General features: G+C 55.6%; 3 protein-coding genes across 4 annotated transcripts; 2 read left to right on the forward strand and 1 right to left on the reverse strand.

Moving 5' to 3' along the window:
- Positions 1 to 6,247: 6,247 nt before the first annotated feature.
- SYS1 (SYS1 golgi trafficking protein) lies at positions 6,248 to 8,699 on the forward strand. The gene is made up of 3 exons (XM_059480793.1): positions 6,248 to 6,417; positions 7,053 to 7,120; positions 7,669 to 8,699. Exons 1-3 carry the CDS (start codon positions 6,256 to 6,258, stop codon positions 7,907 to 7,909), a joined length of 471 nt encoding a protein of 156 aa, XP_059336776.1. The 5' UTR covers positions 6,248 to 6,255; the 3' UTR covers positions 7,910 to 8,699.
- A 3,729-nt stretch (positions 8,700 to 12,428) lies between these two features.
- On the reverse strand, positions 12,429 to 15,823 carry LOC132078820 (neuritin-like). The gene is made up of 3 exons (XM_059481147.1): positions 15,775 to 15,823; positions 15,269 to 15,416; positions 12,429 to 12,693 (listed from the first exon to the last, which is right to left on the reverse strand). The coding sequence occupies exons 1-3, from the start codon at positions 15,821 to 15,823 to the stop codon at positions 12,468 to 12,470; spliced, it is 423 nt and encodes a 140-aa protein (XP_059337130.1). The 3' UTR covers positions 12,429 to 12,467.
- A 3,539-nt stretch (positions 15,824 to 19,362) lies between these two features.
- On the forward strand, positions 19,363 to 26,770 carry DBNDD2 (dysbindin domain containing 2). Of its 2 annotated transcripts, none has more exons than XM_059480835.1 (4): positions 19,363 to 19,534; positions 24,650 to 24,805; positions 25,259 to 25,402; positions 26,174 to 26,770. In XM_059480835.1, the coding sequence occupies exons 1-4, from the start codon at positions 19,528 to 19,530 to the stop codon at positions 26,380 to 26,382; spliced, it is 516 nt and encodes a 171-aa protein (XP_059336818.1). In that variant the 5' UTR covers positions 19,363 to 19,527; the 3' UTR covers positions 26,383 to 26,770. The 2 variants fall into 2 exon arrangements, with proteins under 2 accessions (XP_059336818.1, XP_059336817.1); XM_059480834.1 differs by lacking the exon at positions 19,363 to 19,534 and adding an exon at positions 19,940 to 20,082.
- Positions 26,771 to 27,269: the final 499 nt, after the last annotated feature.

A 27,269-nucleotide genomic window follows, 5' to 3' on the forward strand; every position in this document is an offset into this window, starting at 1 on the left:
CGACACCGGGGCTGCGACCTGCCCCACACCGACCCTGGGGCTACAAACTGCCCCACACCGACCCCGGGAGTGCGACCTGCCCCACACCGACCCCGGGGCTGCGAACTGCCCCACACCGACACCAGGGCTGCGAACTGCACCGACCCCAGGGGTGCGACCTGCCCCACACCGACCCCGGGGGTGCGACCTGCCCCACACCGACCCCGGGGGTGCGACCTGCCCCACACCGACACGGGGGAAGGGACACTGTGGGGCTGACGGCGGGCGGACACGGAGGAACCCAGCCCCGGACCCCGCTGTGCATGGAGGGACCCCCGCACGGCCCGCGGCCAGCGTCACTGCGTTATGGGGAGCGGGCGGAAAGGAGAAAGGGGAGAAAGAGAGACGAAAAGGAATGGAAAGGGGGGAAAAGGAGAAAGAGGACAGGAGAAAACGAAAGGAGGAAAAAGATGGGAAAAGGGAAGGGAGAAGTGAAAAGAGAGAGGGAAAGCGAAAGAGGGGGAAGAAGTGAAAAATTAGGGGGAAAGGAAAAAAGGGAAGGGAAAGCGGGGGTAAGAAGGAGGAAAGAGAAAGTGGGGGGAGTGGGCACCCAGTATCCGCTTTTGCAGCATTCCACAAGTGACGATGTCACATTTACAGAAAGCCCTGTCCCTGGCAGCGTGTCGCCGCCGCGGTTGCATCACTCGGGGATGGAACACGAAACCGCTCCCTCAGTCTTCTAAGTAAGCGGCAAGCGCAAAAACCCACACTGATAAAGGAGGCGGAAAACCCAACGGCGCAGTTCAACTATTTCCGTTTCTCTTCTCACATGAATAACTTTGCCTGACCATAAAAACTTGCTTGACAATCTCTATTTCAACCCCTTAACCCGAGGGGCACCTGAAACACCATAACACTACAGCCCCGTGCTCGTGCTGCAGCCACATCAATTTTTCACTTGGGTTTCCAGCTGGTTTTCTCTGGTTTGTAGAGAATGAAAAAACTTCTTAACAGGGAAGCAATGCATAGCAAAGCATATGTGCCATGGTCCCACCTGCCAGGTATGCCAGCTCCTCTTGGTCAGATTCTCAGCCTTCTCCAGCACTACCTGAGAGAACCTGTAGCCTTCCCCCTGTCCCACCTCCAACCAAAAAGATCCCTAAGGTGAAGCAGCTTTTCCAAGTGCCTGTTCCTTTGGGAATACACAGCTGCAGAGGGTGTGAGCTGAGATCCATTGGTGCCCTCAGTGTTTACTAGCACTGTGCCCAGGCACAATACCACTGGCAGGAGGGATCCATGCTGAGCTGGCTGCAGAACCTGTTGGCACAGTATGAAGTGACAAGGGGCACTGCTCAGGGCTTAAAAAAAGTAGTTAAGATCTGAAGACAGCACACATGTGGGTAATGGTAGAGCCAACCTGAACAGGCTGTGGGGGAGTTTGCTGACCTGCTCTGCTCCTCCACCTCAGCATCCAAGGCCATCAGGGAGGGGTCTGTGCTATAGACTGGGTGACTACCCTTCCTTATTACCTTTACTTCGTCACACAGAGGAACTGATAAAAATCACTGCTGGTGCAGCCAGGGAGCCCAGCTCTCATAAATATCCAGCTCTGGACACTCAGCAGAGGTGGGGAGCAGTGGATGGTGAGGAACAAGAACACACAGGCTGGGTCAAATGTGCAAAGAATGGTCCTTACCATGACATCTGTCAGACAGGAGGCAGCCTCAGCAGCACAAAGTGACCAGAAGTACTCCATGCCCCTGAACCCTCTAAATGCCACCTGTATTTGTGTGCATGTGGCCATGACCCCTCTGCACGTCCTTCCAGCTAAAGCAGCCACCACAAAGATGCTTTCAAAACCAGCTTTCTGTATTGTGGCTACAAATATTGCTCACTCACCTGTTAACTTCCTCTCCAAACCAGCACAATATGCCAAGCTCCTGGTAATCATACCCTCAACACATACCCCTTCCACCCAAAAATCCCCTTGCATGGCACAGGACAGTGTTTTCCCTCCCAGGGAAGTTCTGCTCTGATGGGATGGAGAGGAGTCAGTCTGCCTGGCCTGGGGACCACACACACTGTCCATCCATCTCACATCTGTGTGCACAATCCTTCAGGAAAACTGATCTTGGGCTTCTGGAAACGGAAGAGAAAATTAAACTACAGCCTAATGTACTTTTCAGCCTTGAGAACAAATTCCTGTAACTTTACTGATGACATTTTTAACGTGCATTGCGTAGATCCACCTCCCTTCCTCACACACACAGAAACGTTCTGTGACTGTATCTCAAGAGAATAAGAGGAAATGCAGTCAGAAAAGTCATCATATGATTCTAAACTCATGGCCATAAAACAGCTGCCTTCATTTTGCCCTTCAAGTGTTTCCTTTCAAGATGCTGACATTCTCCTCTCTGGAATAATGCAGGAAATCCGTGTGTATGTGACACTCTGAGAGAGCAACAGGACAAATGGGCCCAGAGAGCAAAAATGTCCTTTACTGAAACTTCACCACGAGGGAAAGAAGCAGAAGCAAAATGAAATGCATGTCGAGAAACACATTTGTTCTGGGCAATGAATTCTCACATTCAAGGTGCGTCAGTTGCATTCTCCACATAAAAATTATAGCTGGCAGAGAAATAACACAGGCTGGCCACCACTGTTCCCAACCTAGTGAAGGATTACCTAACCCTCATGTTGAAAATATAAATAAACACCTGTCAATTACCAACACAACACAAACATGCTGGAAGTGGAATGGAGTGTCCAAATACAACACATTTGGAGGGTGAAGGGAATCTCACTTCTACATGGCACATCAAGAAATAATCTAGAGATAAATAAAAACAAATAATAATAGAAATTATAGAAATAAATCATAATAGAATAATAGAAATAAAAAGAAATAATCTAGATAATCTTGGGAAGACTACACACAAGGCCCTTTAAACAACTTGATCATAAATTCTGTTGCACTAATCAGGAAAAGAGATTCTCCAGTCAAGCTCAGCACAGTTCCTATAGCAAATTTTTAGAAAGAGCTTAGAGCAGGATTCTCAAGCGAGAAGAAACCTTAAGTAGAGTTTTAAAAATTCCATTTTAAATTATTTAATTCCATTCCAAATTTTAAAAAGTCCATTCAGTACACTGAATTCTTTGGAAAAACACACCTGCACACCATGTGGGCAGAGGAAGAGGAGTGACTGAAAACCCTCATCCCATGGTTTGAGCCACTTAATGTTGAATTATTCTGGAAATGTGTGCTCTTTGCCTTGCTGTCCCTTAGCAAAGGTGACCTTAGCACAACTGCTACCTTCCAGTCAGGAGGGAAATGAACTCCAGCAAAGGTCATCCAGACAGCACCACCCTTTGTACACCAGCTGGTAAAATACAGACCACCTAAATAAACAGCTTCCTGTTTAGCCAATGATTCCTGGGGAGGAAAACAGTACCCTCCTAGGCAGCTATTTTTTATGTAAAGAATCTGTGGCTAAATAGGGTATTCTTTTCCTACACTCCTGATAAAGAAGTGACCACAATGGTTTCGTGTGACCTGGGTACACCCTCAAATCATCAGCTGCGTCCTGGGCGTATCGCCGCTGCTCCTTCCACCTGCTGCTCTCCACAACACACAGGTGGCACTCACAGAACAGTCACTGCTTAAAAACGATGTTCTAACCAGAAGTCAGGCCAGCAGCACCCACTGTGGCACCCTAGAAATCATGGTCTTTGTGTTTCAACATCCTTTTCCTCTTTAACACGTTTCCTCCACAGCTGTCTCCAACTTTTTATTTAAACAAAGAGGAAGAAAAGAGAAATTAAGAAAGCTGTTTAATTCCCAATGCTGTTTGCTTTCCAGCTCCACTTTAAACCTTATTCCACAGAGCAGGTGTGGGGGGCAAGGCATCCCCTAGGGAGAACACCCTCTTTTCAAGGAGAAGAACACAGTCCCTTATGCTGGAGCAGCCTGGAGAGGAGAGAGAGCCAAATCAGGAGCAGGAACAAACAAACATGACCATGAAAGATGCTGTCACAAAGTCAGACAGGAAACAAGCTCACAAACTCAACTGCAGTTGAGTCACAGCACAAATGTCTTTGTGCCACAGCCCTTCCCCATGTCCATATGGGAACTCTGTCCAGGGCAGGAGGGAGCCTCAAATCACACCTGAGGCTATTCCATACCTTCAGTCACAAGGGCAGCAACCAAGAAGGGAGGAGCCTCAGATTCCAAAGCAATTCAAGTCAACACCTCCCAAAACACCAGCTTGTATCCTGTGATGCCATGGACTTTGGGTAAGTCAGATATTTGGCTGTGGAAAGATAACCAGCAATGATACCAACAGTGCTACCTTACACTAGCTTGGAGCTTTAGTCAGCTTTGTCTAAACTGACAAAATTTTTGCTGGCAAAGGAAAGTTAGTCCTATGAGGGACTATAAAAGAAATAGGTAAGTGAGAATTAATATCTAAGTGATGGCTTGCATGTCTCTGAGAGCCAAACACAGCAGATTTCAGGAAAGGAAACCAATTTCTACCAAGAAGTAACAGAGGAAGTGTCGAGCCTCACAATTTAGGCTCAGCAACGTGTTGGCAGCAGACAGCACTGACATCGCTGGGATTTTCCCCTCTTCATTTCTACACTGGCTGAGGCTGGAGCTTCTGCAAAAACAGATTCTCCAAAGGCCAAAGTGAGAACTTGGCAGTAGTGGCCCACGTCCACCACACATGTGCCTCTGCCTTGCACAATCTTTCCTAGGGAAAGGGAACAGGGAACAAAATGTGTCAAACCTGGCTCAGCACAGAAATTCACAAAATGAGGAAAGGAAAACATACAGCAGAGCTGCATAGGGAACTTCCCATACGAGGCATGGAAAAAACGTCATGAGAGCCTGTCAGAGATCATAATCTGTGTTCCCATAGCCAGCATATTCCACACCCACAACTGATGTGAGCCTACCACCTCCCTCAGAACCTGGATTCCCCTTTTCATTCCTTCTGCTCTCTTTTCCAGGTGAAAACAGCTCTTGTGGCAACTCCCCCATCGACTGAAACAGCCCGGGGGTGCCTCCTCTTCTTTTTCCAGCAAAGATTTTATCTCCAAAATGCTCCGTTGTCCCACACAGCCTTGGGGATTTTGCTATTAAGTCAGTGACAATTCTTATACCTGAAGCCAAGCAATCAGGACAGCTCACAACAAGCCCCAGCAGCCAGGAGTTGATCACAGAAGGGGTACAGTGGAGCATGAGGGTATCTGGCACCTGGCCATGTCATGAGGCCAAATAAAGATATCAGCACGTACCAGAAGAAACCTCCCAACTCAGCCCTGTAATGGAAAGGTGCTGCCAGGGCACACCAGGACTCAGAACAACATCGTGGTATGGCCTAGAGCTAAAATGAGCACAGCTGGGCAGCAGCTGCCAAGAGCCTCAGCGCCTACAGGAACTGGCCTGGAAATGAAAGGAAATACCCGGGGACAACAATTTCTTGTATGGTTGGTATTTGTGTCCTCAGCAAGGGCTGCTCGGCCACGTTACTGAACACGCTGACACCAGTGCAGGGGCTGGGGAAGCCTTATCTCCAAAATCCTCTGTTGTCCCACAAAACCTCGGGAATTTCACTGTTCACACAGCGACAATCTCATAGCTGAAGCCAAGCAAACACTGCGGCGCACTGAGGGCACCAAACCGAGCCCCGCAGCCAAGGGCTGATCACAGGAGGGGGACGGGGGAGCACGAGGGACTCTGAGTCTTTTTAGCAACTTTTAGTGATGAAGGCACCGACCCAGGGCAGGCAGATATGGGAGAGCTGGACACTGGGCACGGAGGGCAGCCGGGTCCGAGGTGGTAGCTGGGAGTCGGAGGCAGCGGGCGGGGTCGGGATCGGGATCGAGCGGGGTCAGGATCGGGGTCAGGATCGGGATCCAGCGGGATCGAGGACACCGAGCGGGGTTAGGATCAGGATTGGGATCGGGACCGAGCGGGGTCGGGGCAGCGGGCTGGGGTCAGGATCGGGACCGAATGGGCTCGGGGACACCGAGCGGGGGGTCGGGATCGGGATCCGAATCGGGATCAGGACCGGGACAGAGCGAGGTTGGGATCGGGATCGAGCGGGGTCAGGATCGGGATCGAAGGGGGTCAGAATCGGAATCGGGACCGGGACCGAGCGGGCTCGGGGCAGCGGGCGGGGCTCGGGGCCGCAGCGGGTCCTCCCCCCCGCCAGGGGGCGCTCTGGCGCGGCACCTCCGGCACTTCCGTCGCGGGCGGGAGGCGGGCGGGCGATGGCGGCGCAGTTCCGCAGCTACGTGTGGGACCCCGCGCTGATCGTGGCGCAGATGGTGCTGCTGCAGGCGGGATACTACAGCTCGCTCGGGCTCTGGCTCGCCCTCCTCGGCACCCTGGGCAGCACCGGGCCCTCCCTCCAGCAGGTGTTCAGCGACGAGGTGAGGGCGCGCCCGGGAAGCCGCCGCCGTGGGCACAGGCCGTGGAGCGGGGGGATTGCTGGGGCTCTCTGGGGAGGGAGAGCCCGCTGCCGTGTGGGCATTCCCGGTGCTAGGGACATCTCCCCGCCCTGGGAGCACCCCGGTGTGCGCTCAGGGCTCCCATGCCCCATAGCAGCCCCCCAATGCATAGACCTGTCCTGTGTGCGTGCCCCAGTGTGGAGGTGAAGCCGTCCCTCTCAATAGGTACCCGGGGTAGAGACAGCAATTCGGTGTGCGGTGGGGGGTACCCCCATGCAGGGACAGACACCCTGTGCAGGTGGTGCCCCTGTGGAGAGGGAGCACCTCGTTCTGTAGGTGATACCCCCTTATAGAGATACCCTTTATAGGTATCTCCGGTATAAAGACTCCCTACCCCCTAGAAACACCCCCACTATGGACGCACACCCTCCACCCCCAGTTTAGGGGATTCCCCTCAGCACAGAACCAGACCTTTCCCTTTCCCATAGGTGCCCCCAGACAGACAGACAGATAGACCTGTCCACCTCCTCCTGTAGATCCTGATCCATGCAGGGCTGTGCCACGGGAGACTCGGGCTGCGATTTGTGCCGCGGGTTCCTACTAATAGTCCCATGTAGATTTTAGGCTTCTCAACCCCGCCGGGGAGGCTCTCCATGATGGCTTTCATCCTCAATGCACTCACCTGGTAAGTCTGCAGCTAGCTGGACCTCCTGTATCTTGTCCTTTCATGCCATTAAGCTGTAAAAGAATTCAGTGTGCTGTACTGCCTCTCTCCAAACATCTCCCAAAATCCCCGTGCCTTCTTAAGCATGTCTGCCGAGGGCAGTTGGGAACTGCTGACTCTTGGCTTTCTAGAACCTGGAAAAGTCATTTCACTTCTCTGCCTCAGTTTCCCAGCAGCTGGGACTGAGATTTACTTTTGTGGGAGATTTTACTAAAAGTTAGAATTAATGGATTTCAGCAAACACTAATGTATTAGGAGATAGTCTATAAATTCCTGCCGTTTTCTGCACTAAAATCTAATTTTCCTGCCATCATGTAATTAAAAGCTGTAAGCCTGCAAGTCTTGCTGCAGCAGCCAGGAGAGAGGTCAGAAACAACCTACTCTTAAAATATTTGAAGAAGTTTTAAACCCACTGCATAATCAGCAGTGAGAACTGCTGACAGCTCTTGCTGCAGCACCTTTTCCACAGGTCTGGTGGAGTTCATTAATCCCTTGCCTTTGCTTTGCAGCGCTCTGGGCTTGCTGTACTTCATCCGCCGAGGGAAGCAGTGCCTGGATTTCACCGTCACCGTTCACTTCTTCCACCTGCTGGGCTGCTGGATCTACAACTCGCGTTTCCCCTCGACGCTGACGTGGTGGCTGGTGCACATCGTGTGCACGGCGCTGATGGCGGCCATCGGCGAGTACCTGTGCATGAGAATAGAGCTGCGGGAGATCCCCCTCAACTCCGCCCCCAAATCCAACGTATAGACTGCCGCAGGCAACCGCGTGCTGCGTTTTGTCATTGTTCCCAGCACAATGCATCCAACGCCTCAGAATCATCCCTCAAGAAGCACAGCAGGTCTGTTCAGACTTTATGGTTTTTTCCTTTGGACCTCGGTGACTGCATGAGTGTGAGCGTCTCCTCTGGCATCGGCTGACAGCAGGGGAGGAGCAGAAGTTTATTTTGTTAACACAAAGTATTAATATGGACTGGATGGAGAGTGTGCCCTTCAGCTCTTCACTCGTGAGACTGTTCAAGGCCAGGTAGCAAAACTCGGTGCGTGAGGAGTATTTGGAATGTAACGATGTGGGAGTGCCCTGGATGGGTAACACAATGGTCACCTCTGCTTGCTGGAGCTGCCAGGGTGAGCAGTGGGGCTGGGAGCTGCTGCTTCCAATCTGTGACTTCTTTGGGCTTTGCTTGGGAAAAGAGTCAAGGAAGTGAATGGATGGGGAGAAAGAAAACAGTTGTACTTACCTGAATCACCAGCTGAGACACTAAATAATAACCTGTAACGTTAGATGGGTTTGTTTGCTGTTTCCATGTTTGATACACAGAGGTGACAGACAGCAGTTTGCTGAAGAAATCTTTTGTAATAATAAAAATATAATGTTGCTGTGAGTGTTACGGCTCTCCCGGGAAGCTGAGCACTTCAGGAAATACCAGAGTGTCTGTATCATGGCAACAGGAGGATGCAGCCTGAGAACACTTGGCTGTCAGGTGCCCACTGTCTGGGCACATAAAATTTCCTACAATAAACATTTCATACCTCTGCTCTGGAGGGGAGGCATCACTGAGTGCTGTCTGGGGAAGTCAGCTGGCATAACCCCACTTCAGGGGGAGTGTCAGCAGTCCAGGATCTCCACGTGTGCAGCCTGAGCCTGGAGCTGCCCTGGGGAAACCTGCAGAAGTGTCCTGCAGCCATGATGCTCTTCCTTGGATGGGTTTTCCCATCAGGCTTCAGCAGTCCAGCAGCAGGTCTTGCCTGGTAGAGGTGATGTTAAGTAAGAGACTGTTGTTATTTCTTGAATATTTAGAGGTCCTTCAAATAAACTTCACCAGGCAGGGACATCCCCTTACTGCTGACGGTCCAGAGCTGGGTGATTCCTCCAGATCCAGCAGCCCAAGCAAGCAGCCCCATATCCTGCTTGGTTTCCACTGAGGGATGGCCATGTTGTGCAGCTCCAAACGAGGGCAAAGCCAGGTCTAGAGACAGATTTTTCTCCTGTGCAGCATCTTGCTGCAGTAACTTCCCTTTGTATTTAATATTTGTAAGGCTTAATTTGCAGAAATTGTTTGCTAATTCAGTTTGTTGAAAAGTGGTGGGATGATGTGAGACTGATAAACTCTCTGAAGGTGCTCCTGGGCAGCTGAGCTGAATTTCAGTCCCTGCTCTCACACTCAGACACTGTAAATGGGGTCAGGATGACATCCTGCTGCTTTACATGCACAGCAGGTCTCCAAAGGAAGATTTCTGTCTAAACAAATGTAACCAGCACTTTTTATACTGGGAGATTTCACCAGGAGCCCTTCCTGACCAGAGCCCCTGTAAGCAGGGTTTCAAACAGCAGCAGCTTTCAGAGGGAAGAGTTTACACAAGTGTTTCTCTGGGCAGGAGCTAGCCTGGAGGGCCACCCAAAGGTCACTTCCTAGGGCTGCCCCTGCAGCAAGACAGTCCATCTTCTCAAAATCTGCTTATTTTTCATGTACAAGGATACTTTCCTTTGTCCCAGCCATCTCAGGCTGGATGTAAACTGGTCTCCAGTAGGTGCCAGTATGTCCCTCAGAAAGGAGCAGGGAGTGCTGTGTTGGGATCAGGGTGAGGAGCAGAGGGCAGTGCTGCCTCGGGGTGACGAGCACTGCCGTGCTGTTAGTCATGTTTTAAAACTCCTGCAGGGTCATGTTGTCCTCTGCTGCTTCGTGGTGCTATTCTTGAGAAAGAACATCCCAGTCCTGCAGGGACAGGGAAAGCTTGCAGGTTCGCTTCAAGGCTTAATATCCCACCAAAGCCTTGTGTGAACTGCTGTGTTCAGGGCTGTTCTTGAGGCAAGCAGGAGCTGAGGATTAATTACAGTGAATTTGAGAGCAAGGAGACAAAGCCACGTTCTTCCAACTGCTGCCAGGGTTGCTGTGGGTCTGTATTATCAGAGCTGCCACCTTTGTTCCCCTGCAGGAACAAAGGTGAAGACTTTGGACTAAAGAACACTTAACCCATTTCTTTTTAAATATATGAGATATGCTCTAACAGCTTCAGCAGCTTCCCTGGGGGGGAAAACTGGGGACAGCTTTGTATCTGGAGAAACTCACAGCAAGGCCATGAGAAGAATTCTTGACAAATGGGGCTTTAACACTGAGGCTGCAGGACATCCCAGGAGCTGCACTGCACCAGCATGAAGTGTGCTGTAGGATCAGAAATCTTTCTGAAAGGCTGCTGACTGCCCAGGAGAAATGAACCTGTGTATTACCTTTTTTTTTTTTCCTAAGGACTTCTACTTTAATTGTCCTAGTCATAGAGGAAGTTCTGCTAAAAATGAAATACTGATTGAGGAAACTCATCACTCCCATACTGTGAGACCTAGTTTTCTCTCACATGCTTTCAGTCAGATTTAGAAGCACCTTTGGCTTACAAAAAAAATCTGCTGCTCCATACCAGAACAGTGGCAGATGGTCTTTGTTTCTTAATGAATCTTTGGGGTTTTTTTGTGTGCAATAGTTGAGGGATTTGCTTCCAGGGAAGATATGTCCCAAGACCTGTTCTTCTCAGAGATGATGGCAGTGGCAGTCAGCCATTTGCATCCATGGTTTTGCAGAAAGATTTCTTGCCAATCTGATTCTTTTACATTCCCTTTTCCCAAAGCTGTTTCAATGTAGAAAATTTTAAGAGACGAATTGCCAAATTCAAAGACAAGGCAAGGGTTGTGGGATTTTAGGGGGCTGTGCTTATTTCTTTTCTTAATGGCATTAAACAGTTGTTCTAAACAAAGAGCAGGTACAGGATTTGGAGCCAAAATACTCCAGTCTTGGTTGTACATCACTCTCCCCTGCTTCAGCTTTCCCCAGCCACTAAAGTTAACAGGGAAAGGGGAACAGGATGAAACAGCAAACAGTGCTGTTGGCTTGGAGTACAAAGAAAAATGAAGCATCTGAGTGGTTCACTCCAGGTTTTACAATGTTCTGATTTACCCTTTCTCCAGTGCTCACCCTAAGGCTTTGTGCCCCAGATGCTGAGTACTGAATACATAAGTAACAACTTGTGCACTGAAGTGCTGTCTGAACACCAGCTGCTCTGGCTTATTTCTTGGAATTTGCTCTAATTTCTTCATTATCTCCTGCTGCTGCTGCAGGAGCAGAGTGTTGAGGGACAGTGAAGGTAAGAGGAAGAACACGTGAACGCCAGAGGAAAGCAGCATGACCCAACAGCACTGTTAGGACTAAGATCCTTTGCTCCAGAAGCTTGCCCAATGCCTGGAATGCATCTGGTGGGATCTGTGGAGTTAGCAGGGCTCTGGTTTCCCTGCTCACACTGAGCACACACCCCATGGCAGGGCACAGAGATCCATCAGCATCCATAAAACACAGGCTGCCTTGGGCTAACCAATAATATTTCTATGTTTCTCCAACATACTCAGAAATCACTTGCAAACACCTCTCTGTTCCAAATACTTCCATGCTTGTACTGAAGCTGCAAAACTGACAACACTGAGCCACAAAGGAGACAAGAGGAGACTGTGCTGTTGAGCAAGAGCAAGGAAAAATAACTTCTGCCATGCTGTTGGCTCTACAACAAACTTTAATACTCTGGAATTACATATTCTACCCACAGCTGCTTACAGGTACCTTGGGGAAAGCTTTAAAGCAGAAGAGTTGCTATAAATCCCTTTTGTCCTCTTAGCTTGATACTCCCTCTCCCCCCAAATATTTTTCACCTCTGTCCATAGAAAAGGGATTTACACATAACACAGAAGTTACTCAGAAATTCAGATGTGTGCAAGAGAAGTCATGCAACTGTGATTGTTGTTCAGCAGGGGTTTTACCACATCCTCAAAGAAGAAAGTAAGGACTCCCTTCAGCCTGTGACAGGACAGACACCATCCCCTGCACCTCAGGGAGCAGTGGGAAAAATACCCATCTTGTTTTGAGTGTCCAAATCAAAACCCTGGAGAGTTGATCTAGTGGAAAGAGTCAGCAAAGTAAACAGGTTTCCTTCCAGTTGCCATAAAAGAGTCCAGCATTCATTTTTTTTTCCAGAATTTATCATTTCTCCCCAAATCCTGTGCCCTGTATTTACAAGTTCCCAAATCTGACAGCCAGATCTGTGCCTGTGCCTTGAGGCAGAAGGGGGAGAGGAGTTACTCCAAATTACAGAGAAATTTCAACACCATGGAGATGCTGCCAAGCTCTTCCATGTCTCACAGGTGCAGGATGGAGCCGGGAGTTTCTGGGCTCCACACAGTGTATTCCTCCAAGGTTTGGAAAACACATCTGAAATGTGCCACACCACACCCTGCCACCACTTTTCTGTTGGGATACTCACAGAGCTGCAGTTTATAAGTTCAGCCAAGTGACGATGAGGGGGACGCTGAGGATGGAAATGTTGGGAACGTGGGTCCAGGCAGAGCTTTGGGCCATGCTGGGGCTGCACAGGTCGAACAAGCTGCCTTGAAATTTGGTTTTTCTGGACTCCATTCTCAGCATCTCCCAGACAGCTGCTGCTTCCTTCTGGCACTCCCAGAGCACTGTCAGGGCACAGGTGTGGAATTCATCCCAATACCTGCAGCCAGGAGACACCACACTGTCAGTCCCTTTGCACTGCCACAGTGCTGGATGCCAGGCAGAGCCTTGCTGCCCTGAGCCTGCCCTCTGAGCAGCAACAGCCCTTGTGTTTTGTGCAAGCTTCCCAGACTATTCATCCCCTCCATCATCTCCCAGAGCATCTTGGCTAAAACTCCAAATCTCAAAACACTGAAATTATTTATTCCTTTTATTCCCCCCTCCCTTTTCTCTGGAAGTCAATAAAATCCATTATTTTCCATCAACAAATGTTTCCCTGAGTATCTCACACAGGCTGCAAACAAAGGCCCAGCACATCTCATTCATCACTTTCTCCAAGCAGAGTCAAGGGCAGATGGGAGCACAAAGCAGGGAGAAGGACAAGAGCTCCCACAGGCTGTCTCAGATTTCCTGAGGTACGGGCAGGGGCAGCAGGAGTTAGTCACTGTGTTCTCATTAGAATCATCTCCATTTATCTCCTGGGTATTACTTTCACAAGTAGAAGCTGTTCAGTGCAAAGAGGCTTTTGGAGACTACTAGAAGGAAAAGAGAGAACAGGCAAAGACAACCCGTGTTCCTGCAGGAATGAACAGGAGCTGCTCTGCTGTCCTGTCCCACATGGGCTGGGGCTGGCACCATGCCCAGCTCCCTGCAAGCTGTAAACAGGAGTCTGCAGGACAGCAGCAATTGCTCTGACACCTTCCCGTGTCTGCCAACACACCAGGCACACATGTCACCTGTCAGGAGGGGGATGCAGTCCAGCTGGCTGGGAGGGGACACTGTGCACCTCTGTAAGGTCCTCTGTAAAGTCCCCTGAGAGGGGACACTGTGCACCTGTAAAGGACAGCACGGTGCTGTGCTGTGCCCTGTACTGGGGATGACACTTTGTGCAGGCAGGCAAACCTGAGCACTCTGCCTGCTCAGAGCCGGGGCTTACGTCAGAACGCCAGCTGTGAGGGAGTTCATTAAACCGAGTCACTGTGGCAGAATAAACGTCCCCAGATAATGAGAAAAGCTGGTGCCAGCCCTGGCAACCTCCAGTGCTCACTCCCAACCTGCAGCAGCAGCAGGCAGCTCAGACAGGTAAGAGTTAAACCTGCCCCATGTCTTCAGGCAAGACAAGCTCGGGAAGGTGAAGGAGAACACAGCTCCAGCCTGGATCTGCTCTCAGCTGGGATGGCAATTCCCAGCCTTTCACCCTCCACAGCCCCCATCTGCTCAGGCAGGCAGGCTGCACACCGAGCTGAGACACCACAGCCCCCCAGAGCAGCTCCTGGTGCCCTGTCCATCCCTAAGCCACCCTCCTGGAGAGGGGACCAGCTCCAGAAATGGATAAGGCTGGGTGTCAAAGGCAAATAATTCAGAAATATTTCCTGGCAGGAAGCTGGGACATCATCAGCTTCCTGCCAGGGAAGATCCCAGGACCTCTTTGGGGATGGTCCGTGCCTCTGGGCTGCAGGAAAAATCCAGATCACACGTTTCACATGAGCTTCAGCAAAGGAATCTCTCCTCCAGCAGCCAGCAGCAGCATGGACTACACTGGCTGCTTGGGTGTTTTCTAATACCAAGAAGCCTCCTTTTAAAAAAACCCAAACAACCCAAAAAGCATCAATTCTGTCCGAACCAGAGCAGTTCCCATTTCAGCCCACCCATAGGCAGGCCCCAGAGAGGCTGTTCAACCCGATCTGGGTTTCTCCTGGAGAAGGGGGAGCACAGAGCAGGTCCCAGCCTGCAGGGTGGTTTCCAGCAGCACAGAAAGTGTAACCCCAGGGCACCCAGCCCTCCACCTCGCTCTGCCAGGTTTCCACCGCCCCCAGGCACCTGGGTTTTCCCTTCATTGCTATCTGCGTTTCCTTGTAACTCCTGTTCACTCCCCACAGCTCACTCTGGAGATGCAAAGCTGCCTCCATTTATCTCTGCAAACATTTTCCATCCACCTTGCTGCTCTCCTAATCTGCTTTTTAAGCAGACCTTACTCCAAATCTGCCCAACACCACCCCTCATTGTCCAGCTCTTCTTCAGCTCTGTTACAGTTGACATCCTGCCAACATCACCATCTCAGGGCACTGCCACAAACCTGGGAAAACCAGGGCTGGGACAAATCCACACCTGAAGGGTGAAGGGTCCAGACAGAGAGGGAGAAAACTTCTTTTGGGCTGTCCCTGGCAGCGCTGGGCACCAGGGCAGAGCACTGACAGAAACCTGGGGTGCAGGGGAGACTTTCCTGGGGTGCAGAACGGGTCGGGTCCCTCCAGCCCTGCTCCTCCTGGCTGCAGGCATGCAGGGGGTGATGGGATCAGTGCTGGGGCTGGATCTGTTGCCAAGGACCAGGGATACAAACTCCAATGGGACACGGGTAGGAGATGATGGATGGATGGATGGATGGATGGATGGATGGATGGATGGATGGATGGATGGATGGATGGATGGATGGATAAAGAAGCTCGCTGGGTCAGTGTGAACCCGGAGTGAGGTGTGAGCACACGTGTGTGTGCCGGCACGACAGGATTCGGGAGGGCAGGAGCTTTCAGACAGGGACAGTACCAGAAGCCAGGCTGGCCATGCCCCGTACTCACCTGCAGACCCTGTGCAGCCCCTGCAGCTCGATGCCCTCCTCCTCCTCGTACGTGGCCATGCTGTCCCCCAGCTTGAGCACGCAGTCCGAGAGGCCGCGGTAAGCGTCGGCGCAGGCGGGTCCCGCTGCCAGCAGCCCGGCCAGGTGCCCTGCCAGCCCCGGGGCCAGGTAAGCACCGGGACCCCTGGGGACAGAGCCCAGGACCCCCGCCCCGGGGTGCCCCGGCTGGGCTAGCGCCCCTTCCCCGCGGGACAACCCCGAACCCGCCGCCCCGCGGCTGTGCCCGCCGTTGTCGGGGTGTGCCCAGAGCCCGGCGGACACGGGGCGACCCGAGCCCGGTCAGCCCGGGCTGCCATCCCGGGACCGGCACCCCCGGCCCGGGGACAGCGATGGGGGGAACCGCGCGGACCCGCCCGGACGAAGGGAGAGAGAGAGGGAGGGAAGAAGGGAACCCTGATCGCATCCCCCTCCTCCCGGTCCCCCCGCCCCGACCCCCGCATCCCTCACCCAGGGCGAGGAGCAGCACGGCCGGGCCCCGCCGCTGCCGCTGCCCCATCCTCCGCCGGGCTCGGGCTCCAGCCCCGCTCCGCTGCCGGTGCCAGTGCCAGCTCCGGTGCCCGTGCCGGTGCCCGCACCGCCGGGGCCGGCAGCGCTCCCCTCCCTCCCGCCTCCGCGGGGAGGGCACCCGTCCCCAGCCGCCGCTAATGAGCGGCTCCGGCCGCGGCTAATTAAGGAGGGGGCTGGGCCGAGGCTGTCGAGCGTCCAGGGGCACCCCCGGCCCCTCACCCGCAGCCCCCGGATCCCGAGCCCCGCACGTCCCCGCATCGCATCGGGCCGGGAATCTGCCAGCACCCAGCGCTGCCCACACTGCATCCACCTCCGGGAACACGGCACCCCGTACCAGCATCCTCACCCCAAAGGCCCCCACCCCCTGCCCACCGCAGCCTCTGCTGCCCACTCCGGGTGTGACCGAATCGGGGACCTGGGGAAGTGCCCGCTGCCGGCAGCAGGATTCCGGGCAGGGCAAGGAACTCTTCACTTGGCTTGAGTCTCTTGAACAGCACAGCAGAGCACAGTGAAGGGTGGGAAGCAAAACCCAGAGCTTTTGAAGGGTCAAAGGACTAAACATCAGCACCCACAGCTCCAAAACCTTCTGCCCAGACCCTGGCACAGCAATTCCTGAGGCTGCGTGGTCTTTGTGGCATCAATTGGGATTTTGCATGTCTGTAGCTCGATCCCAGCTGTTGCTCCAGGAATCCCTTTGGCTCCAGCAGGAAGGGAAGTAGAAAGTTTCCTGCCTGCTTTGGTGGCATCGCTGTGGAGGCTGGGGATGTCAGCTCCTCTCTTTGCTGGTGACAGCTTTGCTCTTGGGGACACTGCTCTGCACCAGCCCATGGACATGGCTGGTACCAGGACCCCCATAAGTGGGACCCCTCTGTGCCCGGGTACCCTCACCCCGGGACAGCTGTGCCACCACAGCCAGACAACTCCAGCCCCAGGAACCCGGAGCAATTGGAAACCACAACTCTGCAACCACTGCATGTACCCAAATCTAAGCAAAAAGGGCTGGGGTGTGAAAACCAATGACTATTTTTTAATGAAAGATCAACAAAACCAACAAACTACAACATTTATTTACAGACGAGTGCCACGTGCTGCATCTTCACCAGTCCTGTGAGAAAATCAAGCAGCATGGTCATTTCAGTCAGGCACATCCCATTTGCCACCAGCCTGGAGCACGCAGGGGAGAGCCTGGCCCAGAGGTGTCCCCACATGCCCACAGCTACCTGCAGGGACAAGCCAGCTCCGAGGGCTCTTCCCAAAAACCTGCACAATGGGACCACACAGGGCTGCTCCATGGCACTGAGAGCAAAGTCTGCGCAGAGCAGCTCAGCTGCCTGAAAAGAAGTGGGATATGATGAAGAGGGAATTCCTCTGGGACAGGCACCCTCTGCCAGCCCTGCCTGCTCCTCCTTTGGCCCAGGCTGGTGTCCTGCTGTCCCCACAGCACCTCCCAGCTCTACCTGCCCCCGTGCCAGCAGCTGGCAGGCAGGAATGTCTGTATGGCACGGAGCCCGAGGACGTGGGGACACGACACGCCGGGGCTGGGCAGGAGCCTGTCCCAGCACCGCACAGGCACTGTTAGCGCTGTGACACGGGGTACTCCCTCGGGACAGGGCATGGCCAAGGAACAGGCTGGCTCCAGGCTGGTGCAAACCCCATCCAGGCTCCCCCCACCTCGCCTCGCCGGCGGAGATTCTCGTTTCTCGGCAGCCACATTCCTTTGAGGGTGTTTATGGCTTTTCTGTCTCCCCGCTGTCCCAGGCTAAAATCGCCCCTTTTAAGGGAGCCGCAGGACCACGGGTTGCTGGAGCTTTGCCGGCTGCAGGCTGCTCCCTTGCAGTGTATCGCCTCATTTACTGGAAAAGCAGCCTTGCCTTGCCTTGTTTTTTTTCTTGACTCCACAATTTTCTGATGGAGTCAAGCTGCAGCTCCCTCCCAACCCCATCCACGCATGCCTCCCAGAGAATAAGATGTATTTTCACCAGCAAGTGATTCACCTGTGCCTGGAACTGGTTTGCCTTTCCTTAGCTGCCGATTCCTCCCCAGCTCCATCCTCACCCCGCAGCTCCTGACTCACCCCCCAAACCTCTAATAAACGGGAAAAACCTGAGCAGGAAGGGCAGGAGGAACAAGTCACCTTACATTTTTCTCACAATGACAGGGGCACTTTGATGCTGCCCCCCCTGGGGTCTTTTGGCAGAAGCTGGGGAGGAGAGGTGACATTGCCACCAGGGATGGTGACCGGGGCATTTGGGGAAGGGGCTGTTGGCACAAGGCAGCGCTGAGAGCCCGCTCTGGAGGCACCAGGCAGGCAGGGATGCTGCGGCAGCCGAGACAGACCCTGCAGGTTTCTGGCAAGAATCATTCCTAGGGCTCCGTACCAGAAGTGGAGACTCTCCGCTGACTCCCGCGTCACTTCTGTCCCCTCTCACCTTTTGGCCCGGGGCAGGCACGCTTTGCTACGAGTAAAAAAAAAAAAAAAAATCATTATGTAGAGCTGGCTTGCCTGCAATGGTTTAATGGGAATAAAATGTGTGCCCCGCTGAGCGGCACGGCTTGTGCTGAAGAGCCAGGATGAGTCAGGCTCGGTGCCGATGATATCAGTGCTTCTCCAACGCCCTCCCGGCAAGGGAGGATGGAGGGGCCACGACAGCCAGGGATCTGGGGACGTGTCACTCTGCACGGGCAGCACCCACATGTGCCGTCCCGCAGCGGGAACTGGGGATGCAGCGAGCTCTGGGGACCTCGGGGTGCTCCGGAAACTCGGGAGTGCACAAACAGCTCCACGCCTCGCAGCAGTGCCTGCTGCCAAAAGACACAGACGTGTCACATAGCAGAGACCTGAGCTAATCCCGGCGCTGCCTCCTCGCCCCTCCGCTGGCAGGGCCGGCCAGGGGGCAGCAGGGACGGTGCCCACAGGGTGATGCTGCCCGGGGCCACACGGAGCTGTGAACAAGGCAGGTACCCGGCAGAGATCTGGTCATGCCGCTGCTCAGAGACCACAAGCCCCCATTTGTGCTACACCAGCCCGGTCCCCCCAAACCGCAGTGCTGGCACCCCACAACATGCCAGGCAGGAAGGACTGGGAGTGTTATGGACAGGGATAAACATTTACGTGGACAAAATTCAAAACCACCGTGAAAGCTGAAGCCAGCCCCGGGGTGCAGGCTCCGGGTACCCAGCACAAAGCCGGTTTTCGGCAGCAGGAGGTCCCAGGAGAAATAGGGGGGACAGCAAAGCAACAGTAGCCAAAACAGAGCTGGGACACAAACAATAGTTATCTTTTGTTATGCAGACAGCGAGAGGAACACACTGAGAACGGGACAGGCGGGACGCGCCACAGACACTGGAAACTCCCTTCCAGCCCCAGCAAAGGGCACAGTGGATGTCCCCCGCTCCAGCTTGGCACTGACCGGGCTCCGGGCAGAGCTGGCGCTGGGCACGGCGAGGCACTGACTCACCCTGCTGAGACACAGGAAGGAGGCGGCGGCCAAGCCCTCGGCCCTGCCAAGGAGCAGCCCTGATGTGCAGGGCCGAACGTGGGAGAAAGCAGCCCCGGGTGGGGTCTGCCGGGGATAAGGGTCTCACAAGGCCAGGAGTGACATGGGGAGGGCCCATCAACACATGATGCTGTCCTCTCTGCGCGGGAATGCGTGAGCTGGGCATTTTGAGAAGATAAGCAAAGAAAAGGCGAGCATGAATGGTAACTGTTCTCCCTGCCCAGGCACAGCTCCTGCCTTCCCCCTCTCCCCCTGCCCATCTCCCGCCAGCGGGGCACAGCTGCTGCCGGGGCAGGCACCTGCAGCCCAGCACTGATCTCTGCTTGGGGCGGCCGCGGTGGGGAGGGACCCTCTGCAGGACCAGGGACCCTGCATGGGGACACCCCGTGTGTCCCGCAAAGCAGAGACCCGGGTACTGCGCACGGGGACCCTGCTGTCCATGGGTACCGGGGACCTTCTGACTGTCCGTGTGCACGGCAGAGCCCATCCCCGGCGGCGGCGGAGCGGGACCCGGCGGGCGGGCGGGAGGCGCGGCCGCGGTGCGGCGGCAATGGGCGCGCCGGTTCCGCCCCGTGCCGCGCCGAGCGCCGCCCCGCAGCGCGCCTTGGGAGAGCGGCGGCGGCCGGGGGGGCCCGCACTGATCCCCGTCCCCCCGCCCGGCCCGGTCCGGCCGGGCCCGGCCCGCTCCGCTCCGCTGGCAGCAGCCGCATGTCGGGGCCCGGGGCGCAGAGCCGCAGCCGGCGGCTGCCCGGTAAGTGCCGGCCGCGGGGTGGGCTCGGCGGGATGGGAGAGGGGCACCGGGCGGGCGGGCAGGGCTGGGGTGCCACATCCTCCCCGCAGCGCACACCTGATGCCCCTGGCCAAGCCCTGTGCCCCACCTGCCCCCGGAGCCTCCAAACCCCGAGCCCCTCCTGCACCAACCTGCTGCCGGCCCCGCTGCTTTAGGGGCTGCCGGGAGCTCCGTGCCGGGTCGGGCATGCTCGGGGACCGGGGGGATTGGAGGGACACCTGCTTGGGAAGCGGCAGAGCTCGGGAACCTGTTGGGTCGCGGGCTTGTTCTGGAGTGGGATCGCCGCTCTCAGAGCGCCGTGGCTGCCGCAAGGAGCGGATCCCCCCGTGCCCGCAGGGCTGAGGATGCTGGGCACAGCAAACTCCGTGGCGAGCGGCAGCCGGGGGAGCCGGGCTTGTGGAGGAGCAGCCTGCCAGGCACCGTGCCCGGGTTGTGCCTGCCGTGCCCCGGGCACAGCGCTGCTCCGTTCTCATGCTTCTCCTCGCGTGAAAGGAAGCAGGGCCCCGCAAATAGCAGGGTCTTATGACACAGCCTCTGCCGGCGAAGAGCTCCGGGCGGCAGGGAAGGATATTTTTAGTGCTGAGACGCAGGGGATTTGGAGATCGCTCGGAGGAGTGCAGGCGATGAAACCACGGTACACACAGGGGTTACGAGGTGCCGTGTCCTCTCTCTCCATTTCTCCATTCCCTCCTCCCTGCTTTTCCCAGCGAGCAGCCCTGCCAAAACCACTGCCTCCCTCGCACTCGCCCGGTGCATTTCCTCTCATCAGGACCACGGTTATTTTTTGCTGTGCTGCAACACGAGGTCAGACGTGCCGATGGAGAGCTGTGCAGGGCATTAACACTCAGGCAGCTGGAGTCTGAGCATCCCATCTCTGCGTGGCCTGACCCTGCGTGATTCTCTGGGCAGTCCCAGCTCTTCTCCCCAGCCGCTTCTCCCAAGGCTGAAGGAGCTGAAAGCCCTTGGGAGTTATCCTTGTTCTGCAGGGCTTGTGCTGGGGCAGGGGGGCAGGAAAAGGTTTGCCATCTCTGCACAGACTCCCAGAAGATGCTGAGGCAGCTGAGGAGCTGCACTGCCCCCCACCCATCTCCTTGCAAACCTGGGGGTGTGGAAGGTGCATTTAGGCAAGCTGGGGCATCCTGAACTTCTCTGAAGGAGCAGAATAGGAGGTTTGGGCTCCAGGAAGGCTCTTACTCCAGCCCTTTCATTCACCAGAGAACTGTCCATTGTTGGAGTAACCTCCCACTTAAACTCTGCTCACTTCGCCAGCACCTGCTGCTCCTTTCCACAGCCCATATTATTTTTCAGGACCTTCTTTAAATCCCTCGAAACCACTGCAAGATATTGCAGAGCCGTGGCCTCAAGAAAAGGCCATTCCCATCCTCTCTTGGCCTTGTGCCTTCACTAACAATCCTTCTCCCAACCCAAACACACCCCTCCCATTTACCGGCACAGAGCGGGTGTGCCAGGATCCCGATGGCCATGAGGGATGAAAAGTGCATTCCCTCCCAGCAGAAAGGCAGCTGGGTCGGAGTACACCTTGAGCTGGCGCTCCCAGCCTTCTCCAGCCCTGTCTGGCCCCTGCCCTATCCAAAGTGCATCCAGAAGTTTCTCCTCTCCCAAGCCTGCTTTGGCGAAGGTGTGGATGGGAGAGCTGACAGAGTTCTGCCTCCCAGCCCTCCCACGCCTTTCCCCACCACGGCGTGGCCACAAGCCCACACAACGAGAGGGGTGGTGGCTCTTTGGTGTGCCCTGACAGGGCAGAGGGACCACTGGGGCCATCCTCCTGGCCCACAGCCCACCCTGCGGCCATCTGCCTAGCAGCAGGTGAGAGGAAATCCCCGCGGGGAATCCTGCCCAAACTCCGCAGCAGTGTTTGGCCCCGGTTGCTGTCCGAGCAGCGCTGAATGAGCCGTGAGAGCCGGAAGGATCTGAGGGCAGCGGGGCGCTCGGAGCCGCCGCAGCCGCGCTGGGAGGCTCGGCCAGCGGGGCAGAGCCTGGCTCGGAATGCTGATCAGCCCCCAGCCCCTCGCCTGAGCGGGCTCCAGCAATAACCATGACAATGGTAATAAAAGCCAGGCCACCAGCAGGTACCGACAGATCCCCCACGGTGCACAGGGGCCGCATTGTGCGCGCTAACGTGTCCCGCGGTGGGAACATGCCAGCGGGATGAGACAATCCCGGCGGCTGACAGCCACCGAGTGTGACCGGCCGTCACATGGGCAGGCCCGCGGCAGGGAACGCCGCGCTCCTTTATTCCCGGCCGGGGCTGCCGAGGGGCGGCCGCACTGGCGGGGCTGTGCGCTCCCCTGCGCTCGGAAGCGCCGTGCGAGGGGGGCAGGCTCCATCCCCGGCTCCATCCCCGGCTCCATCCCCGGCTCCCACCGCCGTCACGGGTCAGGCAGGGCCGAGCGCAGCCCCAGCTGCTGCCTCCCGCTGCCGGCGCTCCTTACATAATGGGAGCTCAGTGCTCGTGCCCAACTCCCCGAGCAGAGCTCGAAAACAAGTTCATAAACATGTCCTGCTAATTTCTCCCTCAAGAGAAACCCCGGCGCCCACAGGAATGCTGCCACCAGCCGCCGTCATCACTCTCCCGAGCGCACTTAGTGCGAGTATCGGTCACGTGCAGGGAGAGCATTTACAGCCCGGATCGGCCGCATTCATGGCACTCAGGACAGCACACAAGAGCTTTCTGCTTTATTCTGTGATTGCGCTGCAGAAGGATTTGGACACTGGTCCTTAGCTCCACACTGAGGTCTCTTTGGAAGATGTCCCATGGAGAGCTGGTCTGTCACCCTGGGTCCTGGAGCCAGCACAGCCTCTGCCCTGAGCCCAGCCTCTGCGCAGCTGGAGATGGGCTCCCCTCGGTGTGGTGAACTGCGGCAGTGTGCCATGGATTCAGCACAGCTGGGCTGGGGAGCACAGCTCTGCCTGGGACAGCCAGCTGCTGAAGGGAGACAGCTCCATAATCAGAGCCTTGATCACCCCCTCCTTGTCCCTGGCTTCATTCTGTTCTGCAGATAGCACAGGGAGGCTGGAGGTGTTTGCTGTACCCCAGCAGCACCAGGCTGCAGCCACCTGGTGAGGTGGCTTTCCCAGCAGGGAAGGTTCACCGGCACCACCATCCTGGGCCCTGCACTGAGCCTTGGCACCAGTGCTTTGGTCAGACATACCAAGGCAAAGAGCCCTTCAGGGAGCCTGGACTGCTGCCCCAGCCATTGCAGGAAGAGGCTGAGCAGCCAGAAGAGGATCAGAGCCTCTTCCAGAGTGCGTGGTGAGTCGCCCTGAGTCACGGTGCATCCCCACGTGGTGCTGCCAGCACAGCCCAGCCCGCGGGGCAGCACCTGCAGATGATGGGTTTCACTGAAGGATGCCCCAGAAACAGGATGCAGAGAAGCCCCGGAGGAGCTCTCAGGAAGATGTGACATTGATCTCCATGGCATCTCACCAGGCTCAGCACCTCTCTCCTGCATGGCTCCTGTGCTGCTCCATGCTGCTTTTACCCAGCTCCCTGCTGTCCTTGCCCCTGTTCCTGCCAGACAGGGTGGGGATGCTGCTCCCTCTGTTCCCTCCTCCCCAGCCTGGAGGAGCAGAGGGTTTGGGTTGTACTCAGGCAGAGCACAGGATGTTTGTTTGGTTTCCTTGGTTATTACACTGCCTGCTCCAATAATCACATTTTCCTTGTGCCGGTTGGGCCAAGTGCAGCAAAAAGGAAATGTGGAATGGCTGAGGTCAAACACCAGCCTGGGAACAGCTGGGGCCACCAGCCACAGCCTCTCTGTGCCACTTGGGTCCTTGTTATTTTGAGTACCCAGCCCAAAAGGAAGTTACCAAGACAGGGAATGCAGCAACAATCTCCTTCAAAACAGCCCAAGGGCTCCCATCGCTCCCTCCCGTGAGCTGGGGACACAAGCACCGGCAGTGAACTGCTGGAGGAATTACAGGAATGAAAATGTTTGTGCAGGCAGAAGCCAAGCTGGCTGTGAGCGGGATGTGAGCCTGGAGCGTGGGCGCGGCTGCATTTACAGTGACGGCGGTGGCGGGGGTGTGACAGGCAGGGCTGTGCACGGGCAGGGGTGACACGGCTGCCAGATCCTTTCATTCCTTATACATCCTTCGGCCCAGAAAGCCTGGAGCACTAAGGCCAGCTCTTGACCCTGGGAGTTCCCCTGCTGGTTAGCATTCACAGACAGCCCTCTGTTTGGTAGCAAGGAAACTGAAACTTGAAAGTGTGCAAACCGCGGCTGATCTCACCCCAGCTCCCCTTCCCCCTTGAGAACTCCCTTCAGCAGCTGTGAGCACAGCACATGAGCTCCCCTGCACCTCAGGGAGGGATCCGAGGCTCCAGCACAACAAGTGCTGGTGATGCTGCTGCTCTGGTGTGTCACATCCATCCACGGTGACTAAATCAATGTGTGCTGGTAAAGCAGAGCAGAAGGGAACCACCAGCCATGCAGTGTGAGCTGGGACAGGCAGGAGGGCTCAGACAGCCCTGCCTGCTCCAGCTCTCCTGACCTTCTCTCCCCAGCTGAGATGGAACAGGCCCAGCGGAACCTGGACGCAGAGCAGATGCAGCAGCAGCAGCTGAAGCTGCGGGACAGACAGAAGTTCTTTGAGGAGGTTTTCCAGCATGATGTGGATTTCTTCTTCCCCATGTCCCACCTGCAGATTGAGCACCGGAGACGTACGTGCTGTGGGCACCAGCAGGGGGCTGGGGTGTGACACAGGGGACAGTGACACAGGGGACAGTGACACAGGGCTTGGAGATTGCTGGGACATCCCCAGCCTAAACAGGACACCCATGTCCTGAACCAAGGTGGGAGCACAGTGGCCGTGTGTGGGTGTGCTGTGGGTCACTCACACCCCTCCACTGAAGGCACATGGGTACCAGGCTGTGCCCTGTAGAGTCTGCCTCTGGGCAGGCTGCATTTTGGAGCAGGGACAAGGACTGCAGTGACACAGCAGGGGCTTCCAGAGGGATCTTTTAAGGAAACATGATTTTCCTGGCATCTCTTACCAGCAAGCAAAGTTCAGTTCCTTAGCTGTTCTCCCCCCTCAGGGTCCTGCCTGCCCAGAGCTGATGGTGCCCTTTGCCTGGCACTATCACTCACCTTTTCACTGATCTCTGTCTCTGCAGCCCCCTTAGGCAGCATTTCCTCCATGGAGGTGAACGTGGACATGCTGGAGCAGATGGATGTGCTGGACCTGTCAGACCAGGACACTGTGGATGTGTTTCTGGGCTGTGGGACAGAGGAGAGCAGCATTGCTGGGTCTCTGCCAGGTATGTGCAGTTCCAAGCCCTTTGTGGGCCAGGCTGGAAGCCATTCCTGCCTCCAGTGCCCACACTGACTCATTCCTCAGCCCTGGGGCAGATCCACACCCACCCAAAGGCAGATATTGGTGCTGGGCCTGTGTAGTTGGAGGGACCTCATACTGGGCTGTTCCACATCAGTATCCACCTCCACAGCCCAGACATCCAGACCCCTGTAAATTCCTTGTGCTGCAGAAGACAGAAGAGCCTAGGCACCTTCCAGAGTCTATGAGTCAAATTCCCGTGTCCTGATGACTCTCTGGAGCAGCCAGTGCCTTGTCACAACTCCCAGGGTCCCCTCCATGCTGCAGAAACCTTTGTGCTGAGCAGGGAGGCTGCAGAACCTCCCCACCTCCCAGCTCCACCCCAGGGAGCTGGGCTGGGGTCTGCAGGGAAAGCAAGGGCTGCCAGCACATTCCTCCCCACTCACACACTGTAGTGAGGTCAAACCACAGGTCTCCTCTCAACTGCTGCAGCCAACAGCCTCACACAGCGTGGCTCTGAGCCGTGCTTCAGGCAAGATGGAAGAGGCTCCACTGCCAAAAACGGGGAAGGAATGTGAAGCAAGTGCCCTGAGCCAAGCCGGGGGTGTGAGGTGGGGAATGGCTGCAGCAGCCACGTGGGGAGTGGTCAGGAATGCACAGCCCACTGAGGAGTGAGATTGGAGGGGCCATCCATGAAGCTTAGACAGCAATAAACCTCCAAGAGCCTTTTGCATTCTCATACTGCTCTCCTCTCCAGGGGCAGATACCAGCCAGTGCCCAGAGGAGATCACCCTGCAAGTGCCCAACACAGCTGAGAGCAAATCTCGCATTTCCTCCACCTCCTCTGCCTCCACGGACCTGAACAGTCTGGACACCAGCGAGGAGGGGGCCGAGACCCCCGTGGTGCAGTCGGATGAGGAGGACCTGCAGGAGGACAGTCCCAAAGAGCAGGTGGTGAGGAGCTAGCAGGCAGCTCTGCCCTGCTCCCAGCCTCCTCCCTACAGACTGGCCAGCTCAGAAGGAAAAGCTGCTGGTGCTCAGTGAACCCCATCCTGGACTGCTGCCCTGCCACAGGGGAGAGAGGGTTTTCCCCTCCTCTCCCTCCATGTGTTCTCCTGGCAGCTAAAGGAGAAGGAAAGGGGTACTGTAAGCTCCCAAAATTAACTCTTCAGGCTTTGCTGCTAACACTCCCTGCTTCAACCCCCCCACCCCCCAACATGCTCAGCATCCCACAGCCCCACCACCTGCAGAAAGCCATCCCTTGGGATCCCCTTCCCCCTGCCCTACTGACAAAGGGTCTGTCCAGACAAGCACTTAACGATGGCACAGAGAGAAATAACACTGATCTAACCAAGCAGTGGGCGTGTGTGTCATTGGGGAATGAGGGCTCAGAGGGGACTGCAGGAGGGAGAGCAGTGCAGAGCCACTGTGCTCACTGTGCTACATATGCATGAACAAATGAAACCTCCTGTTGCACAGCCCAGGGCTGGCTCCTGTGCCCAGGGCAGGGACAGACAGCACAGGCCTTGGCAGGGAAGGGCTGCAGGGCACCATGGGGAGCAACTCAGGCTCTACAGAGCACAGACACAGCTGGCCTGAGCAGGGCTGGGGTGCCACCAGCCATGAGCACAGGGGGCACTTCCAATGCAGATGGGCTGAGCAGAGAACAGCAGCAGCTGCTCCCCCCGTGCTGCTCCACAGGATGGAGAAAACACCACCACCATGAGGCCACTGTACTGCCCACTTGGTGCAAAGCTGGGCACAAAGCTGGCCACAGGCCTCTTGCCACCATCAGTGGCTGCAGGCCAGGAAAGCGCTGTCCCTGCCTCTGCATCAGCACAGCCACGGTCACC

This window comes from Ammospiza nelsoni, chromosome 12 (genome assembly GCF_027579445.1).
Source record: "Ammospiza nelsoni isolate bAmmNel1 chromosome 12, bAmmNel1.pri, whole genome shotgun sequence".
NCBI lineage: Eukaryota > Metazoa > Chordata > Aves > Passeriformes > Passerellidae > Ammospiza > Ammospiza nelsoni.

Excerpts from the sequence above, each read along its gene's own strand:
- SYS1 (XM_059480793.1), top strand. The coding sequence starts at position 6,256 with ATGGCGGCGCAGTTCCGCAGCTACGTGTGGGACCCCGCGCTGATCGTG. Across the intron at positions 6,418-7,052 it reads AGCAGGTGTTCAGCGACGAG|ATTTTAGGCTTCTCAACCCC; the intron begins GTGAGGGCGCGC and ends AGTCCCATGTAG. Across the intron at positions 7,121-7,668 it reads ATCCTCAATGCACTCACCTG|CGCTCTGGGCTTGCTGTACT; the intron begins GTAAGTCTGCAG and ends TTTGCTTTGCAG.
- LOC132078820 (XM_059481147.1), bottom strand. The coding sequence starts at position 15,823 with ATGGGGCAGCGGCAGCGGCGGGGCCCGGCCGTGCTGCTCCTCGCCCTG. Across the intron at positions 15,417-15,774 it reads CGTGCTGCTCCTCGCCCTGG|GGCACCTGGCCGGGCTGCTG; the intron begins GTGAGGGATGCG and ends CGGGGCTGGCAG. Across the intron at positions 12,694-15,268 it reads GGGCTGCACAGGGTCTGCAG|GTATTGGGATGAATTCCACA; the intron begins GTGAGTACGGGG and ends TCCTGGCTGCAG.
- DBNDD2 (XM_059480834.1), top strand. The coding sequence starts at position 20,040 with ATGTCGGGGCCCGGGGCGCAGAGCCGCAGCCGGCGGCTGCCCG. Across the intron at positions 20,083-24,649 it reads CCGCAGCCGGCGGCTGCCCG|CTGAGATGGAACAGGCCCAG; the intron begins GTAAGTGCCGGC and ends TTCTCTCCCCAG. Across the intron at positions 24,806-25,258 it reads GCAGATTGAGCACCGGAGAC|CCCCCTTAGGCAGCATTTCC; the intron begins GTACGTGCTGTG and ends CTGTCTCTGCAG.